At 37.7% G+C, this 18,768-nt stretch overlaps 1 protein-coding gene across 3 annotated transcripts in view; it reads left to right on the plus strand.

The window, feature by feature from the left end:
- Positions 1-18,768, plus strand: part of XRCC4 (X-ray repair cross complementing 4) — a 294,941-nt gene that overhangs the window by 146,157 nt on the left and 130,016 nt on the right. For all 3 annotated transcript variants that reach the window (XM_032763434.2, XM_032763431.2, XM_075067052.1), the window contains exons 4-6: positions 2,580-2,746; positions 8,472-8,624; positions 9,657-9,763. In XM_032763434.2, coding sequence (XP_032619325.1) covers positions 2,580-2,746; positions 8,472-8,624; positions 9,657-9,763 — 427 coding nt within the window. The remainder of the gene's footprint in view (positions 1-2,579; positions 2,747-8,471; positions 8,625-9,656; positions 9,764-18,768) is intronic.

Below are 18,768 nucleotides of genomic sequence, written 5' to 3' on the forward strand. Positions count from 1 at the left end.
ATGGACCTAGACTGTTCTCAGTGGTACCAGATGACAGAAGAAGGAGTAATGGCTTCAAGTTGGAGTGGGGGAGGTTTTGGTTGTATATTAGGAAAAACTTTTTGACTAGGAGGGTGGTGAAGCACTGGACTGGGTTACCTAGGAGGCGATGGAATCTCTTTCTTTAGAGGAGGTCAGGCTTGACAAATCCCTGGCTAGGATGATTTAGTTGGGGATTGGTCCTGCTTTGAGCAGGGGGTTGGACTAGATGACCTCCTGAGGTCCCTTCCCACCCTGATATTCTGTGATGCTCTGATTCTATGACAAATTCAGACTGAAAATAAGGCATACATTTTTAACAATGAGGGTAATTTAACCGCTAGAATAACTTACCCAGGGTCATGGTGGATTCTTCCTTACTGACAGTTTGTAAATCAAAGTTGAATGTTTTTCCTGAAAGACCTGCTGTTGGAATTATTTTGGGGAAGTTCTATGGCCTGTGTTATGTTAGAGGCCAGACTACATCACAATGGTCCCTTCTGGCCTTGGAATCTGTGAATCTATGAGGGTGACAATGGCATACTTTCCATCCTCATCTCCAGACTTCTAGCGATACAAATACCTTCCTAAGAGAAGCAATCCATCTTCTTCCCCAGAGAGTTACTACAGCAAACCCTCTTCCTGCTTCAGACCCTGGGAGTAAAGTGATTCAGGTTGCCATTGAGGCTGTAGAGGTTTTGGCAGAACTGATCCATTCCTCCCTCAACATAGCAGAATAGCCCATATTCCTTACTGCCAACCACATGGCCCTCTCCCAAGATGAGATATAGGAGGTGCCATTTCATCTTTCCCATACAAGAATCTCTGTTATAGATTGTGAACGCTGCATGGCCCAACTGAAAGAAAAGGTCTATCAGCCAGGCTACATATGGTCTGTATAAAATTCCATCAAGTTGTGTCCCCATATTTATTTTTCTTCCAGGAAATGGTCACATACTAAAAAGATCTTGACCTCAGTGGCTGGAGCAGGGTCCCCAGAGGGTTATGTGGAACAAAAGATTGAAAATTCACCTAAGGAAGGGTTTTTTAATCTTCTTCCATACTTTTATGTGCTGCAATGGCATGTGTTGTTTCAGCCTGTATAGCCCTATCCATCACTGCCCCCTCTTGTACTCTCAGAAGTGGTCCCATAAGACTGGGAGAGCACCGATAAGAAAAAGCTGATTTCTTTTAAGAACTCTCTTACAAAAGTATAAGCTTTCATCTGTGATACTTCTTGAGACATCATTAGATTCTCTGCTAGATCTCTCTGGTACAACGCTCTTGCATGGAGACATAGTGGCTGTGGACTCCAGATGCAGACCCAACTTCTGGGTAAAACTTTTTCATGAGTTTCTAGAAAAAGCTCAGAAGAACTTGTTAGATCTGAATTAAATTTTGTCCAGCCAAATCTCATCTAGTGAGGAGGGAGGGAGCTTCAGGTCACTTCACCAGAGTTGCAACTGCTAGCCATACCAGAATCATCGTTCTTAGCATCCTATAGAGGTCAGGATTCTCCACAGGACAATGAGCCCAACTATAAAATAAAATAGTTTACTTTAACATAAAAAAACCCTAATAATTTGTGCAGCAAAGAATCTTGTATTTTCCCATCATGTTCTATATTGGAACATTGACATTAGTAAGAATTGTTCAACATTTTCAACCATTCCATTCTACAAAACCATTTCTACTTTTTCCATAGCATCTTCAACAGCAAAGAAACTCCACCACTGCCAAAATGCCCTATCCTGTAAATCTTTACTTATATGAGTCATCCCATTTGAAGTACTTGGGACTGTCTACATGATTAAAGGACTACTTGCATTATTAAGGGTTTGTTGGAGAGAATCCCTAGAGGGAAAACTCCTGGGATGGGCTTCTTCCCTTCTTATAGATCTGTAAAGCACCGAAGAAAACGGTGGTGCTATATTAAATCCAAAGTCTTTATTATTAATTTACACAATGGTCATTTGACTTGTTCATATTTCTGTTATCGTATGGCTGTTTTGGTTATTGCAATAGGTGGCAAAAAGTTTTCTAGATATTTCATCAGGTAGCATAATAAGAATAATGTTATAAATGCCTTACAGAATTCTTTTCCTATAGCCTGCACTACATTAAAACTGCTTTTTGCTCAGCACCTGAGACATCTTGTTGCATCTTCCTGCAGTTAATTTCTTCTCTTCCTTAGGGAGCAGATTTTTAGTGTACCATATACTCGTCTCTCTTGATACTGGTTTATCAGTGTGTAGATACTGTGGTGATGGATACCCTATATGCACCTAAGACAGTATAAAAATGAAGATAAGTTAAATAAGCAAATGGTGCTTTGTGCCACTTGCCATATACTTACTCAACAGGCTTATTTTTGTTGCCACATAATGTTGTAATTTTCAACAGGAAAGCATTCAAGGATTGTAATTGTACAATATGCTGATACCTATTAAGAGCACGTCTGGAGTTGTTTGAAGCTGGGGTTGGGTTGTTTTTTGTTTGTTTGTTTGTTTTTTTACCTTTTTAGTTCCAGCAAAGTAACTCAGTTTTTCCTTTTGTCCCAGTTTAGACTTGGATCACTGAAGCTACAAAAAGTCTCAAGTCCAACTGAAGTAATTAAAGAGCTGATTTGCCACTGCCTAGATTGCATATCAGACCTACATGCCAAAAAGGAGCACCTGCAAAAGGAAAATAAAAGGCTTCTAAGTGATTGGAATGACGTGCAAGGACTGTAGGTTGAAAAATGCATCAATAAGATATTCCATATAAGCTATATGTCTGCAGTGTATCTATGCAACAAAGTGTAGGTTATACTGATGGACACTATATATTTAAGATATTTACAAAATGAAATGTACCTATTTCTTTTTTATTGATAGTGTTTTGGGCCCTAATGGCTTATAGGCTACACAGCTGTAGAGGCGTTTCCTTATTTCAAGGTGGCAGGCGACACCTCAGCTGCTAACATATAATGCTGATTGTAGCTTTATGTAACCAGATATATCCTCACTCTCCCTTTCCTCCTCCTGCAGAATGCAGTGTGTGTTTTCTTCTGCATAGGTCCCTTAATGATGACTGTCTTGATTTTTGCCTGTCTTGATTTCTGTTTCAGTTGTGATTTACATTTTAAACTAGATTATTTCTGGGGCCACAGGAGGCAACAGGGAAAGAGGATATAATTTGACAGTAATTAAAGCCAGCTATATTGTCAAAGTATCAGAAGGGTCATGAATGTTTTGCAGGGCAGGGGGAGGAAGACACAAATTTAAAAAAAAAATTGCACAAGATCACATTATCTTAAGCAAGTTATTTTTATTTTTCAACAGAGTGCCAAATTTAGAAATATTCATGGAAGAAATTAAGTCAGTGATGTGCTGGGTAGAGTGACAAAGACCATATCTTCTTTTTTAAAAGAGGAATCAAAAATTGTCAGAGAGTTTGTCCTGAAAGTTTTGTCATGACAGATATACAGCCTCACTAGTAGTGTTTGACTACTTAATAGTTTAGCAGTGTAGTAAACAATAACTTTTTATAATTAATGTGTTACACTGCATTAAATGCCATTTTGAGTTGTGTAGTGCTGTGACACTTGTAACTGATTATTCCACAACAAACTCACAGGAGGGGTTTCCTCCAAAACCGTAATTATTACATCTTAACTTTAAGCTATTTAAATACCTAGTCACAATTATCTAGCTTACAAAATGTGCTGAGCATCTCCAGTGAGGAGCTGGGTGCTCTCGATTCCCATCTAGTCAACTGCTTTCTATTTGCCAACATCTCAGTGCAGGATTCAACTGTAAAGCAGTTTTCCTGTTTTAGAGGTACCATATGGATGGTGTCATTGCCAGGCTTCTTATGTTAAAATTAATCAACAAATGTATCTGGTTTACGGCTGAATATGCTGAAAGCAATTGAGAAATTATAATGTAAAAGTTAGAACTGTTGCACTAAATAAAAATAAATAAAATATCCCCAACCTGAGTCATTAATTGGCAATTTCCTAATATAGAGAAGAATGCTTGGAAACCATTGCCATGAATTGGGAGCTGGACTGAACTGAGTTCTTGCCACCTAACTGCTTTTAACTACATAATAACTTTGGAATCTAGTTAACATTTGTTTTTTAAATATGAATTTGTTCAGTTTCCTTGTGTTTTAATGTACATAGAAAATTTAATAAGGATTATCTTGAATATCCTTTGTGCATGAATAGCCAGTGTTTTTGTATTATACAGATTATATGTAACGTTGGCAAATATAGAGCAATAATAATACTAATAATCTTTAATAGCAAAATTTCCTAAATCCCCAAAAATAAAGATAAGTTTCTGTTTTGTATGTAGTGTGTGTTTTATACTAACCAAATAAAATTAATATAGATGAGTTATAGTCAAGTAAGCTGTCAATTTATGTTATGGTCAAATGTAGTGACAGAAAATCTGAACCATAAAATTAGTGTTGGGTGTTTTAGACTGTGAATAAATCACCTGAAAATGACTCATCAATATTAGCTTGGCAGCATTGAACACCACTGCTATAGAACAAAAAGGGAATAGGATGCCGCAGTGCAGCTAAAATGCTAAGAGGAAGATTATGCTAAATGCCCAGAACCATTCTAAGGTGCAGACAAGCTATTACTGATATCCTAAATATCTAAGACTACATTTTCAGCCAGGCTTTGGGTACAAAAACCTCACATGTATAATTGCCACAAGGTCTTTAGTTCATGTTATCTCTGTCTCTGTCTTCAGAAATGGAAGAGGTTGAGAAATGGAGAGTTAATTCTTGATTTAGTTCACCAGTATTACTTGTCTACAAATGGCAACCATTACTAACATCAGTTGTTTTCAGTAGGTTGTGGTTGTGTTTTGACAACTATCATCCCAACTCGACATATTAAAAGTATCATGCTTCTATTGACTCCAAGATGGCTGCGATTATGGAACTTGAAAAGCATGTGCAAATAAGACTAATAAAAATGTCTATGGCCATTAACTTTATTCACTTGTGATTTCACTGTTTTTTATTACATTTAAAAGCTTTGTTTGAAATGAGTAGCTTATGCACAGGGGCCTGTGGAGACGTGACTTCTGTGAAACAAATCACATAAAGGCATCAGTGTGTGACAAATTGCAATGAAAGGTTGCGTTTGTAGCTGGTGAAATACTGAAATGTAATCCTAGCCGACTTTGCTTAGTTCTCACATAACACAGGTGATGCGTACTAGAATGAAAAACGTCTTTGTTGATCTTATGCAGAGATATAGCCAGAAAACCCCACTCCGCAGCATACTGTATAATTTGTGACTCATGTTCCTAAACAGCAAAGCACAACTGCTTTCCAAGATGTGTTTTCACATATTAACATGGATGGTGTATGATTTTTTTTAATTGCTGTAATTTGCAATTGTCACATTAATAAAATACAATAATTCCTAAACACAATAACTTAATAGGTTATATCTATACCAGAAGAATGTATAAATTTTTTTATTTGTTTGGATTTCTTAAAAAAAAAAAAAGTGACAGGGCAAAAGGATAGTCACTTATCTATGAGCATTAAAGCCTAAAATATGCATACAAAATTAACCAATAACATAGTACAAACTTACCTTATCCACAGTGTCCTTCCATGTCACAATAAAGAAATAATCCAAAATCCTACAAAAACAATGAGAAGTCCTGTGGTACCTTAAAGACTAACAGATTTATTTGGGCATAAGGTGCCACCGGATTCCTCATTGTTTTTGTGGATACAGACTGACATGGCTATCCCTCTAATACTCTTTTATCTTATGTACATTCTCCCTGGCTCTGAGAGAACATGTAGGTCTTTCAGTATGCTCTGAAGATTAAGAGTTGGGTCCTGATCCTGAAGTGGAATTATATAGTATAGTTCCTCAAGGCCAAGTGGCAGTATCCAAATAACTTCAGTAGGATTTTATACAGGTGTAAGGGTCTGCACAATTAGAACTTTTTGCAGGATTGGGGCCTTTGGCTCTCGTCGTATTAAGGGAAAAAGTGATTTCCAGAGTCAAGGGTCCTTCACTGAAATTGCGTTGCATGCAATCCCCCTTTGGTTAAATCGGAAGACTGCTACTAGTAAATTGAATAACTCAGATGATCTCTACTAATATGGTACCAAACAACATTCGTTTTTGTTGACTAGTGTTGTTTTGATTTACCCTTGATTTGGTTACTAGTCCCATTGCGGGGATGAAGTCTTCTTTTTCCTCATTGAAGGGTTTGATACACTTTGTCATATTTTCCACTTGCATGTGAGGTTCATATATGTAAATGGTGATAATGGTTAATTTCAACCCTGTTGAAGTCAATGATATTACACTAAGGATTAATTTGGCTTGGTATTTTAAACCATCTTGCTTTTATGCCAAATTTTTATTTAATCAGGTCGTGGATTTAGGCAATCTCATATCACCCCATGAACTGGATAAAGATGTCACTGCTAGGGCTAGTGACTCTTTGTACTTTGCTTTAACATTTTTGTATATATTGTTCCATTAAGTGGTTAAAATTCCCATTTATAGATGGAAAGTCTCCTTGTATTTGATTAGTACATATGATGTTTCTTTTAAGAATTGTTGAACCGATCTATATGGTAATGATTTTCAGCATCATTTGCATTTAAATTAGATGAATTATTTATCAGCTATGAAACATATCCCAAACGCATATCACAGCAGACTAAGTTAATACTTCATAAGATTTTTCTTTTGTCTTTTGCATTTTTTAGACATTTCATATAAAAATGATGAAATAACCAATATTTGTTTTAAATACACATTGGAAAAAATATAATACTCTTACAGTGTTGACACTTTTGTTTTTATAACTTAGTTTTTCAATAGCTATTGAATAAAAACGCACAAATTTTTGAACGATACTTTTAAAAGCTCTAACTGTGAAAAATGGCATGTCTTCCAGAATTAGTCTTTTCATCACAACTCTATTATATATCAGTCCAGTGGAAGATAGTATCATAGAGATGGTCCCAGTGTACTTAATCCTGATGGGGGGGGGCTGAACTTGAGATCCCTTCCAGACCTACATTTCTGACATTGTTCTGATATTGTCTATTAGTTTATGGTATTTAAACATTATTTGCTTTATTAATTTACCTACCATGTCTATGTTCTGAACTCTGCAATGAGCAGTAAGATCATTACTAGCATGTGTATTTATTTATATATTACACACACAAATCTACATTAAAAACAATTAAGGACACAAAATCAAGAATTTAAAAACTTAGGAAATACCAGCATTAAAGTTGCCTGTTCGATGATCACATTTTTCACAAGACCTCTGCTTCATTCAATGCACAGGACTTTTTTATTAATATTGTGGTCCTATTCCTTATTTACTGGACACCATATATTTATTTATACACTATTTATTTTGTTGATTTTTAGATTTTTGGTTGCAATTTTAAGTTCAATGATTTGTTGTTTTTTTTTAAAAAAAAATTGAAACAAGCCGCCTTTATATTTAGAAACCATATAAAAACTTGAGGATGACCCTAGTGCAAAGATGTCATTCAGCAGGACTCTGAAGATTTTCACCTATAGAATTAGGTATCCCTCTAAAAAGTAGTTTACATTAGATAGGGGAGGGAAAAGCCATTCACTCTCCAAAATTAGGGATGTGAGTATCTTCAAATCTCAGCTGTCTCACTGTACAACTCAAATAAAGCAAACACTACAATGTAGAGTTTGTTAGCATTGTAGTTGTTTGTATGCCGTAGGAAATTGAAATTGCCGCAAATCCTGCTTCAGTGGTTCTGTTGAATCAGTTTCAATATCCTGCTGCACCAGAGGAACAAAGACTTCAGAGGAGCAATGAGTGGGCAAATGTTACACACCTGCTTCTGGAATCCTGACAAATGACGTGGTTTTGTATGGGATGCCCAGAACATCAGCTGGAATTTTAAGATAGTTTCTACACCTTTAGAGGGCGTGTTTTTTTCCTGTATATAAATATATATTAAAAGTGCAAATCAGAATGAGTAGGGTTAAATTTTGGGCCCATGGAACTTGACCATAACTCTCTATTTATAATCTCAGTAAGTGTATCCTTCTAAATTATACATGCTATGCTGAATTCACCATTGAATCTAAATAACTCTGATATCCAACATGTAGTTGTCTGTACAGTCTACACATAAGCTAACCTAATAAATTGAGGTTAGGAAGAAACTTTCACTGTGGGCAGATTATTATAAAACTGCCTACTGTAGGGCTTTTTTCATGTTCCCCTGAAGCAGTTTCTCTTTACCTTTTTGGGGGACAAAACGCTGGACTAGATGGACAGTTGGAGTGATCCATAATGACAATTCCAATGTACCTCTCCTACTGATTATATTTTAGCAGGGCTGGTGTTACTATAGAACATTGTTAGTAAAATATGAAGATATTAACTATTTTTATGTTTTAGGCTGGAAAAATGTGTGGAAGCTAAAGAAGAACTGGAGGCAGATCTTTACAAAAGATTTATTCTTGTGCTCAATGAAAAGAAAGCAAAGATAAGAAATTTACAAAAGTTGTTAAGAGAAGCTCAGGAACCTGCAGAGGATACAACACGTGCAAGGTATTTGTTAATTTGCCCTTGTTATTTGTTGTCGTGCCTGACACATACATAGGTTTCATTTGTATTTACTAAGTTTTAATAGATGGTAATATAACCATTGTTTCAATGTAATAACAATTAATAAATCATCTTTATATAGTTTCTTTAGATTCTAAAGGCTTCCAAGTACTTTAAATACAATATACTAAATATGCAAGGGGACACTTCACTCATCTCTGAAGAGCAGCCAGCTTTGGAATTTACTCGGGTAACTCTTCAGCAGTCTGTGGTTACATGAAGCGATAGTTCAGGACAGAAACAACACCATATTGAGTTGAATCTGCAGGAGAAATGTCAGTTGGCTGGCACCTCAAACAGCACATGCCCCATCATATGTAATGGGGTGCTTTGTTAAATGCAGACTCCAAAGGAAGAGTAAACTAACCACTCCCTGGAGTGTCACTGAATGTCTTGTATCTAAGCACTGACCAGGGCTAAGTTTGTGAGTGGTATGGCTTCAATGAAAGGTGTTTAATTAAAATTGAATACAGAGATTTACTTAACTATAAATGTTTCCTAAACTATTCAAAATTATTTCTTGGTGTGGGGCGGGGGTGCGGATGAGGGTAGAAATGGATAGTGTTTTGTGTAAGAGTACAATTGATTCCCAGACCCACTCCAACCTGCCTCCACTAGTTCCTCAAGTACCTCTTAAAAACTCTCTTCTTCCAAAATGCCTTTCCTCCTTAGAGAAGTGTTACTAGTGAGGTGATTGGAAATATTTACTTAAGAAGCAAATAACATTTACTTAGAAAAAAAAATCCAAACCAAAAAAATCATGGAACTGCCAAGAGACACACGTTAAATCAATTACATTGTTTTAATCCAGTCTGACCCGACTTCCTTTAGGACATTATCTATCTACTTTGTTTATCTAAATTGTGAACTCTTCAGGATAGGGACCTAGTATTGATCTCTGTCTGTAAAGTACTGTAGAAATAGCAGCTATGTTGCAGGAATAGCAGATGGAAAATTACCTTTCTGTTGTTCTAGGGATAGCATGGCTACCGTCCAAACTGCTGCTGAAAGAGAGAGAGATTATGATGGCAGCACTGATGAGGAAAGTGAAAATTTCACACAGCCCTCTACATTAGCATCAGGTAAAATAGAATATGCTGTGCTTATTGGCGATATTGCGAGTAGGCCAATTACTTTATGTGAATAAACTATAATGAGGATAAAACACTACCTGACAGATTGCTTTGTGACAAGCCAACTTACAAGCATTAAAAAAATAGTCCTCTACTGAAACAGAGTATAATGCTGACATTTCAGATTAAAGAAGGGAAGTTTTAAAAAGTATGTAGTGTAAATGAAGGAAATGTCATTGTTTGTGAAATGACAAATTACATACTTTGCATAACTAATAGCCATTTTTCAGTTTGTGAACTGTCAGCAATTGCATTTTAAATTCCAGGAATCATTATGAACACATGAAGATTGCTGTGATTTAAAATGTAATTGCTAATAGTTCATAGTCCTTTTTTTTCTAAATGGTTTTAACTTCAATCAGGAGAGTTTTTTGTTTTATTTTTGTATTGCACAAATGGAGCAAAACTATTTTTATAACATCCAGCAGAATTCACTGAAATTTACTGGGATGCTCTTAGCCTCAGGTAGTTGAGTGTGAAAATTAAGTTGATTAATCTGCCTAGGACTGGAAAGCAGGAGGACATGGTATAGGGATTGCCCATTTCACAATACGCTGTATAAAACTTTGCATCATACAAATTTTTAGCTTGGTGTGCCAAATGCTGTGTGTACAACTCTCTATAGAGGGAATGCTGTCAGGGCATAAAAACTGCCTTACACTGACAGGTACCACATACTTAAGGATTTCCCTTCAGGATTATTGGTTTTGTATGGTTTCTCTCACCCAAGCCATTTATCTCTACTAAAGGGTAAGATAATCAAAGAAAGATAAAAGCAGATAACTGACTTAGTGCACCTGCTTGTTGTCTTCATTGGGAGTTGAGGTTCTCAGCACCATAACATGATTAGTCTCCAACTCTGTAGTATGGGTATACAGGTTTTTTGAAGATCTTCTAACACAATTGACATAGATATAGATTTAGAAAGTAGCCAGCCTTGTAGCATGCATTTAAGTGAAGAAACAATGTGAAGTGCAGACATTATCCAAAGAAATAATTTTCTGTTGACCAACTGGTAGTGGTAAAGCATCTGTTTAGTAGATAATTCTTTGCTTTCAATCTGTATTTCATCAGTGGCACAGACAATGTCTTGAGAAATACTTCATTTAGTAAAATGGCACGAAGAAGGGAAAGGACTTCAGTTATCAACTTTTTGCTAGATCCAGTAATAATTAAGGTGCTAGATAAGGTTTTTATGACAAACATCTGTGTAGCATTTCCTTTAACTGCCCAGCATGAGAGACTGAACTTGATGCCTGAATTTGTAGGGAGAATAACACTTGCATAATGTTTTGAGCTATGAAACATGTTCACTCCATTTGCCTGTGACAGTGAGATATATTCAGAATTGCTTTCTGTGAATAAGCAGAGAAAATAACATGAACGTAATTTTCGGGTAGCAAACAAACAGTTTCAAAGTAATGAGTTTAAAAAGTCAAGTTTTTCATAGTAATGTTAACTCTGTGACACTGAACATCTAGTAAAGTTGGGCCAGATAATACTTCCTAGTTCTGGGCACAACAGGTTTCCTCCATACATGATCTACCCTTTCCACAAGGAAGAAGGGTACATATGCCTCTGCAGTATTTCCCTTCTTTCCCGGGCCCTACTCAGGCCTTTTCATCTTTCCAGGGATCTATTCTGGGGGATGGGTGGGGACTGAATGAACCCTGGGGAGGAGGTGAGTGGTTCAGGGATGAGGTTTGAGGAGAGAAGGGGAAGATGCACACAGTCCACCTTCAGGCTCCACAGACCGTAGGTCTAAAAGATGATACCATCCCAACAGTATTATCTTCTCCTTGTAACATCAACTCCTTGGAGCAAACAACACCTATGTTTTTTTAATAATGTTTTCTTTATGTTTCCTGTATAGTTGGGGTGGAATGTTGCTGCAGCACTGTCAAGGCTCCTAAGCTGTTACAGCTGCTTAATTCTTCTGTCCTTGGAGCTCTGGTGTTATCAGCACTAGCAGAGAGTGCAGACTGCTAATTCAGCAGACCTCGATGTTGTTCCTAGGGAAGGACCACAGGCACAGTTCAGTGACAAAGGGACTTGGGAAGGTTTATTGCCTAACAACTCGCAAAACTTGTGCAAGTACATTCACCCATGTGTGCCTCATGGCAAGGAGTGGTACAGTCAGCAGTGATAGTTTCTGCTGTCCACTCAGCCACACAAAGGGTTACGGCAAGGTACACCAACATTTATAGATTGAGACAAACAACTGGGATAAGCAAGTTATGTAGCACCTTGCCATTTCATGGCATTTACTTGTTACTTTCTCTTGTACCTTGTCCTGTTATCTTGAACAAAACATCCCTATTCTCTATTCTATCAAACGATCTTATCTTGTACTAGATTGAGGTGTATCTCTACTGGCCTTCTAAAATATATTTATGTAAATATCTAGTGCCTAGTACTTCTTAGGAACACCTATGTTTTAGCAATGTTAGAGACAACTTTGCTACGTTCATGTATTGGATGGTGAACTTGTAAGCATTTGCTTTAATACGTGGCCTGACTTTGGCTCACAGCTTGTGGTTTAGGCATCAGGTTTTGCACCAGGCCCAGTGCTCCAGGCTCTCTGTGTCTCTATTACATCCTGTTCAATTTATTTATTTATTTATTTACATTTTCCTCCTATTTAGGTCTGGAATTTAACATTGAATGGGTAGAAGTAGAATCACAGAATAAAACAAGTTCCTGTATCTGATCCTGCACAAATTCAAGTGAGGTTTGTGTCAGGGTCCCTTCCATGCAACAGTTTGATACCCTGTAGAAATCTAGGTCTTTCCATTGTTTGGACAGTGCAAGCCTACATGATCTATAGAATATTTTATAACTGCAGTGCCTAATTCAAGGCTGTTGGCCAGCATCAACAGAAATATCCAAACATTTTTCCTCAAATTTGCACACCATTAAGTTAACACTTTGTGTTTTAAAAAGTGACAGTTATTGTTGGATTAGAAGACATATTAATATAAGGCAAAGAAACCTCAGATATATTTGAGAAGTATAGCTTCATAAAACATTGTATGTTACTTCTAGATTGCAAAAAATATATCCACTCATTTGTCCCTGATGAGTGGGAAATGTACCTGGAGAGTTGGTGAATGTAGCAGACACAAAATGAGAAGAAAATCATCAGTTTCATAAGGGCTCAATAGCTTTTGAGCAGCAGCTGTATTATACAGACCAGTGTCTTGAAAATTTCACTGTGGTGCTACTGCAGAATGCTCCACCTGTGGAGGAGAAGACTTAAAGTCTCCCCTTCCATTGCAAAGCACTCCAGCAGTAGAAGAATGAATTTCTGTTTTACTTGCTGTTTCTGAAGTGCATAGAATTCCAACTGCACCCAGGAGAAATTTACAATATCATTGCTATTGCTCACGAAGCTGTTAGGTCTCAGTGAATGTGATGAGAATCTGGTACCTTACTGACTCAGTGCTAAGGCTGCCGGTGTGCTGAGACCACTGCCTATGATGCTGACCAATATTGTCTCATTGTTTCCTGGTATTCCCTCATCTGTCTGTCTATTCATCTCTCTTGTCTGATACTTAGATTATAAGCTCTTTGGGATAGGGACCACCTTTTGGTTCTGTTTGTACAGCACCTAGCACAATGGAGTCCATGACTAGGGTTCCTAAGTGCATGGTAATTAAAATAATAAATTATAATAATATATAAGTACATGGATGGTGCAGGCTCAGCCAAGGTAATCTGGAAGAGATGTTGGTTGGAAAAAGGAAACACTTTAAGTTGTTGGCTATATTTCAGACTCTGTCCTCTAAAGGATTTAAGATTAAGTTTTAGTCACGGATATTTTTAGTAAAAGTCATGGATAGGTCATGGACAGTAAACAAAAATTCACAGCCTGTGACCTGTCCATGACTTTTACTACATACCCCTGACTAAAACTTGGGAGGAAAGGCAGCGGTGGTGGCACGTGGCCCGGGACCCCCCACTGGTAATGGGGTGTGTGTGCAGGCAGTGGCCCAGGACCCCAGCTGGGGCTGATGGAGGAGGTTTGTAGGATCAGCAGGCTCTCTACCTGGCTCTGCACCTTTCCCCTCCCAACAGCAGCAGATGGGCAATGGAAGCTGCAAAGCTGGCGCTCTGGGCAGAGGCGGCCCACAGAGCTGCCTGGCCACACTTCCACCTAGGAGCTGAGTGAGGGGGATGTTACCACTTTCAGGGAGCCCCCCGGGTAAGTGCCACCATCTGCCTCCCCCCATCCTGTGTCCCAGTCCCCTGCCCCCCCCCCCCCCCAAACTCTGCTGCTACTGAGCATTGGGCCACAGTGGCCTGAAATTGCCCCAGCAACGGCCGGTGCGACTGGTGCCTGAGCTGCCCTCTGGCCAAGTGCACCAGCCTCTGTAGAAGTCATGGAGATCACGGAAGCTGACTTCTTTGAGCTCTGTGACAAACTCATAGCCTTACTCATGATCAACAAGGTGATATAGTCTTAGCGTCTTTTTGGACTCATTAGTGCTCCTAGCAGATAGCAACAGTGGTAAAGAAAAAAATGTTTTTTTCCCCATCTTTTGCTTGCCAAGAGACTGTTTTTTCTCTCTAATTAAGACCAAGTGGTCAACTTCAGGTTGTACTATTATCATACACTCTACCAGAGACTGTGTAGGGCCACAAGGAAGCTTCAGCCCCTTCCAAAGGGCTCTCAACCTTTCCAAACTCCTGAACCCCTTTCAGGAGTCTGATTTGTCTTGCATACCCTCAAGTTTCACCTCATTTAAAAACTAATTGCTTACAAAATCAGTCATAAAAATGCAGAAGTGTCACAGCACACTATATTGAAAAACTGCTGATTTTCTCATTCTTACAATACAATTATAAAATAAATCAATTGGAATATAAATATTGTACTGACATTTCAGTGTATAGTGTATAGTATTTAGAGCAGTATAAACAAGTCCTTTTCTTTATGAAATTTTAGTCTGTACTGACTTCGCTAGTGCTTTCCATGTAGCCTATTGTAAAACTAGGGAAATATCTGGATGAGTTGATGTATCCCCAGAAGAGCTCTGCATACCCTCAAGGGTACACATACTCCAGGTGCCGTAGCCCACCTTCTAGACATGGACGATCCAGAGCACAACATAACTTGCCAAGCACTCCTTTGAAGTGATGCTCCTTTGAACAGAAAGGGGATGTTCAGATCTCTGATGGTGCTGTCCTATTTAGCTGGTTGTGGAGGAAAAGAAACAATAGTGCACTGATTTATAGTGTAAACACAATCTCCTTCACTAGAAGGGCTAAATATTTTTTTTTTGGTCGGGATTGTGAACTACTTACTCACATTGGGGAACCACTACTCCCATAAGCAGAAATAAGAGAAACTACTTACGGGAGTAACTGCTTCACATTCTGAGCAGGGTTTACAATCATGTTTAAATGGAAGTTTATATTCTGCAGCACACAAGCAACTCTATGGAAAAAAGAGTTGCTTGTGTCCACTGAATCCTCAGATTTTCCACACCTGTAAATTTCTATAGAATTTGCTTATAAGCACACATTTAGAGGTGGTCGTACCTAAGGCTAGGTCTGCACTAGAGGGTGGGTTTTGACCTAAGATACACAACTTCAGCTACACGAATAGCGTAGCTGAAGTCGGCATATCTTAGGTCAATTTACCTGGCGGTGAGGACAGCGGCAGGTCGACCGCTGCTGCTCCCCTGTCGACTCCGCTTCTGCCTCTCGCCACGGTGGAGTTGCGGAGTCGACAGCAGAGCGATCGGGGATCGATTTCATCGTGTCTACACTAGACACGATAAATCAATCCCCGATAGATCACTCTCTACCCGCTGATTCGTCGGGTAGTGTAGATATACTCTTAGTCTAATGCCCAAAATAAATAATAGTGAGCATTGTGCCATTTTCCAGTGCTGTAAAGTGCAAATGTTTTCAACTCTCTTGCTCAGGTTCCTGTTTTGGGGATTACATGTTGTGCCTTCTTGAGGCTATGGCCCTTTACATTTAATTAGTTCTCTTGTGTAGTCCAAGCCACCAATGGCTTGACACTGCTGGTTATTAAGCTTTGATCCAAGTTATTAAAAAAATGTCTATTATAACAGCACCCAACTGTGCTGCTGCTGCTAAAATGCCGTCTGTCAGGGCTTCTCTCTTAAAGCCTATTTTAAGGAGTTTAGAACCTGGACATTTTAATTCATTTCAAGCTGAAATGATTTCCTCTCCCTCCCCGCCTTCCCCACCCCCAAAGAAGATGTAATTGGAATTGATTTGGCCTTTCTTTTCTTTTCTTTGTTTTAAATGAAGCAAATCAGATTTTTCTTTTATGATTTTAGATGCATTTTCCTTAAATTGTAGTAAAAATCAACTTTCTACTGTAACCTGACATTTGGAGGCACTTTGGGTTTGCATTTGTAAAACTGCTTCCCATCTGTGTAGTACACCAGGTCTTTGATTCAAAATGCAGACACAGTGCTGCTTTCACAAACTTGGTATTTTCCTTTCACAATCCTATTGTTCCAAATGTTGCATTAGGGAAGGAGTTAATATAAAATAGCTATATTAACATTTGAAATCAGCCTACTCTGCATCCACCTGTCACTTCTATTGCACATTCCTTATTATATCGATATTAACATTGTGGTATAATTGAAAGTCCTAATCTCTGAATGAGCTATTGCAGTCTGTTGAATAAATATACTAGAACATCAATAATTTGCAGAGATGACTGAAAGAACTGTTGTGGATTACTGAATTTCACGAGTAAGCAAATAAGCAAAATAGTTAATCACGACATGCATTTTATTTGACAACTGTAGTTTAGTTGTGACTATGTTAGTTCGTATTAGCAAATGTTCTGTAGTATATTTTGTAAAGCTTAGTACATTGTGGTGATGACCCAGCATCTCACTACAGCAATTGCAAAGCAAAACTGTAAAGTTTTGAGCAACAAAGGATTAATGGGAATTTTTGAATTTGTCAGTTTATTGTATGCTCTTCCCCAATGCAGTGAATGAGTAGCAAACCTGGAAGAAGGTGATTTATTCAGACCACTCCAAACTATCTGTTTAATCTTTCTAACTCAAGTACTGTAGTCCAATTTTTATAGTTCATTTGCTGTAGAAGACCTTTAAAAATAAGAGTAGAAGAAACATGACGATAAAGAAAAATGTTGGTATTGTGATGCACAATAGGTGATATATATAAAACTTCATTCAAATGTATATGAACTCAAAAGCCCTATAATACATACAATAATTATAATAAAGAAAATTGTTGTATACAAAAGGCTTGAGTCAAAGCCCACGGAAGTCAATGGAAAGATTACCTTACATTCACTCGGGTTTAGATTACACCCAAAACCCGTTAATGTGCTTCAACTTTTTACTGTATAGCTCATTTTACTGTTTTTGAATTTGTTCTCATCCATGGTGATGGGTTCTCTCATAAAATTAGTTCCCTCTTTGTCCCAAGGATTATTAGTTCTTATCCTCAAAGAAGCAGCATGTACATCAGTATGAAAGATGTTGACAGTGAAGTACCGAAGTAGATAAATTAAATTTTTAAAAGAAAGCTTTAATTAATGTCAGTCCTTAGTGATGAAAAAAATCCACAGGAATGGTTTGGCATGATGCCACGGTGCACTGGTAACTGCCATTACCAGACAATTTCTATCTTTGAAAAGCAGGTACAGTGTTTTTATGCTGGAAAGCCTGGAAGCTTTCTTTCGCCTTCATGATGAAAAGCTCTCCACAGGGCATTTTCCCTAGATCTGCATAACATGACATGCACACACTCGAGGTTGGGTGCCACAGCTTTGTAAAACACAGTGAACTTGGAAAACGGATTCTAAAATAAAACAGTCCAGCAGCAATAAATAACAACAAAAATTGCTACTCTGTAAAATTCATTCTAAATTCGTCTTCTGTTATACAAACTCCTAGCTATTTCCTATTTGTTTCTAGGGGTAAATATGACATATTTAGGGTGTGCATTTCTGACTAATAAACAGAAGTGCTCCAAGAAGAAACTGTTTCTTCAAAAACCTTTTGTGCTAGGAAATCACACATTATATTTCTGTATGGCAAATCTTTTGAAAACCATTTACTGATGTGTAACCTTACAAGGAGGACGCACTTTTCAAAATTGGCATTGTCAGCAGCGGCTTTATTAGTATTAGCGCTTTGACTTACTGTATAAATTAAAAGGAAGAAAAGACACAAAGCCAAACCAAGAGCATCATAAATTCCACATTCTGCTTTTTAAAATCAGAAAGAGAAATAGAATCAAATGCACGTGATACTGAGGAAAGAAATGTATACTTGGTTACTTATCTGTTCTGTTTATTTCATTCAAGTCTCACATATTCAATGTGAGAAGTCCAAAGCCTTTATTAATACCGAAGAGTTAATTCATGAGATTCTAAGCTTCACAAATTACATGTGGAAAGGCAGTTTGGATTTATCACAAAACATTCTCTGGCATTTGATAATATGTATTCCAGAAATTGGATATCTTTCACTAAGGATGAATTAAATCTCTGCTTGGCAGGTATATGGTCAGACAGAGTGATAATATAGGTCTATACATCCTGAACATTGCTAAGTGCTGCTTTAGAAACTGAGAACCTAGCTATTCTTGAAGAATGAGGGGTATAAGGCAAAGTATGATTACAGGCAGGTGGATTAATCTTTCTGCACATTCCCAACTGAATTCATAATTATAAATTAATAAATGTTTTTTCTTTTTTCAGAGATGGGAGTTATTAGATTGCTTTAGCTCACCTGGGATTAACCAACATACTGATACCCTTAGGCTTAATTCTGTATTCCTCAGACACTCAAAACTCCCAGTGACACATCTCTGGGACTATGATTTTTTAAAAAAATTAGGTACATAGAGTTGCGCACCTAAGTGAGCTGTTGGATACCCAAAACTTTTGAAAATCTAGTCAGTTACTGAGGTGCCTATAT

This window comes from Chelonoidis abingdonii, chromosome 6 (assembly GCF_003597395.2).
Source record: "Chelonoidis abingdonii isolate Lonesome George chromosome 6, CheloAbing_2.0, whole genome shotgun sequence".
NCBI classification, from domain to species: domain Eukaryota; kingdom Metazoa; phylum Chordata; order Testudines; family Testudinidae; genus Chelonoidis; species Chelonoidis abingdonii.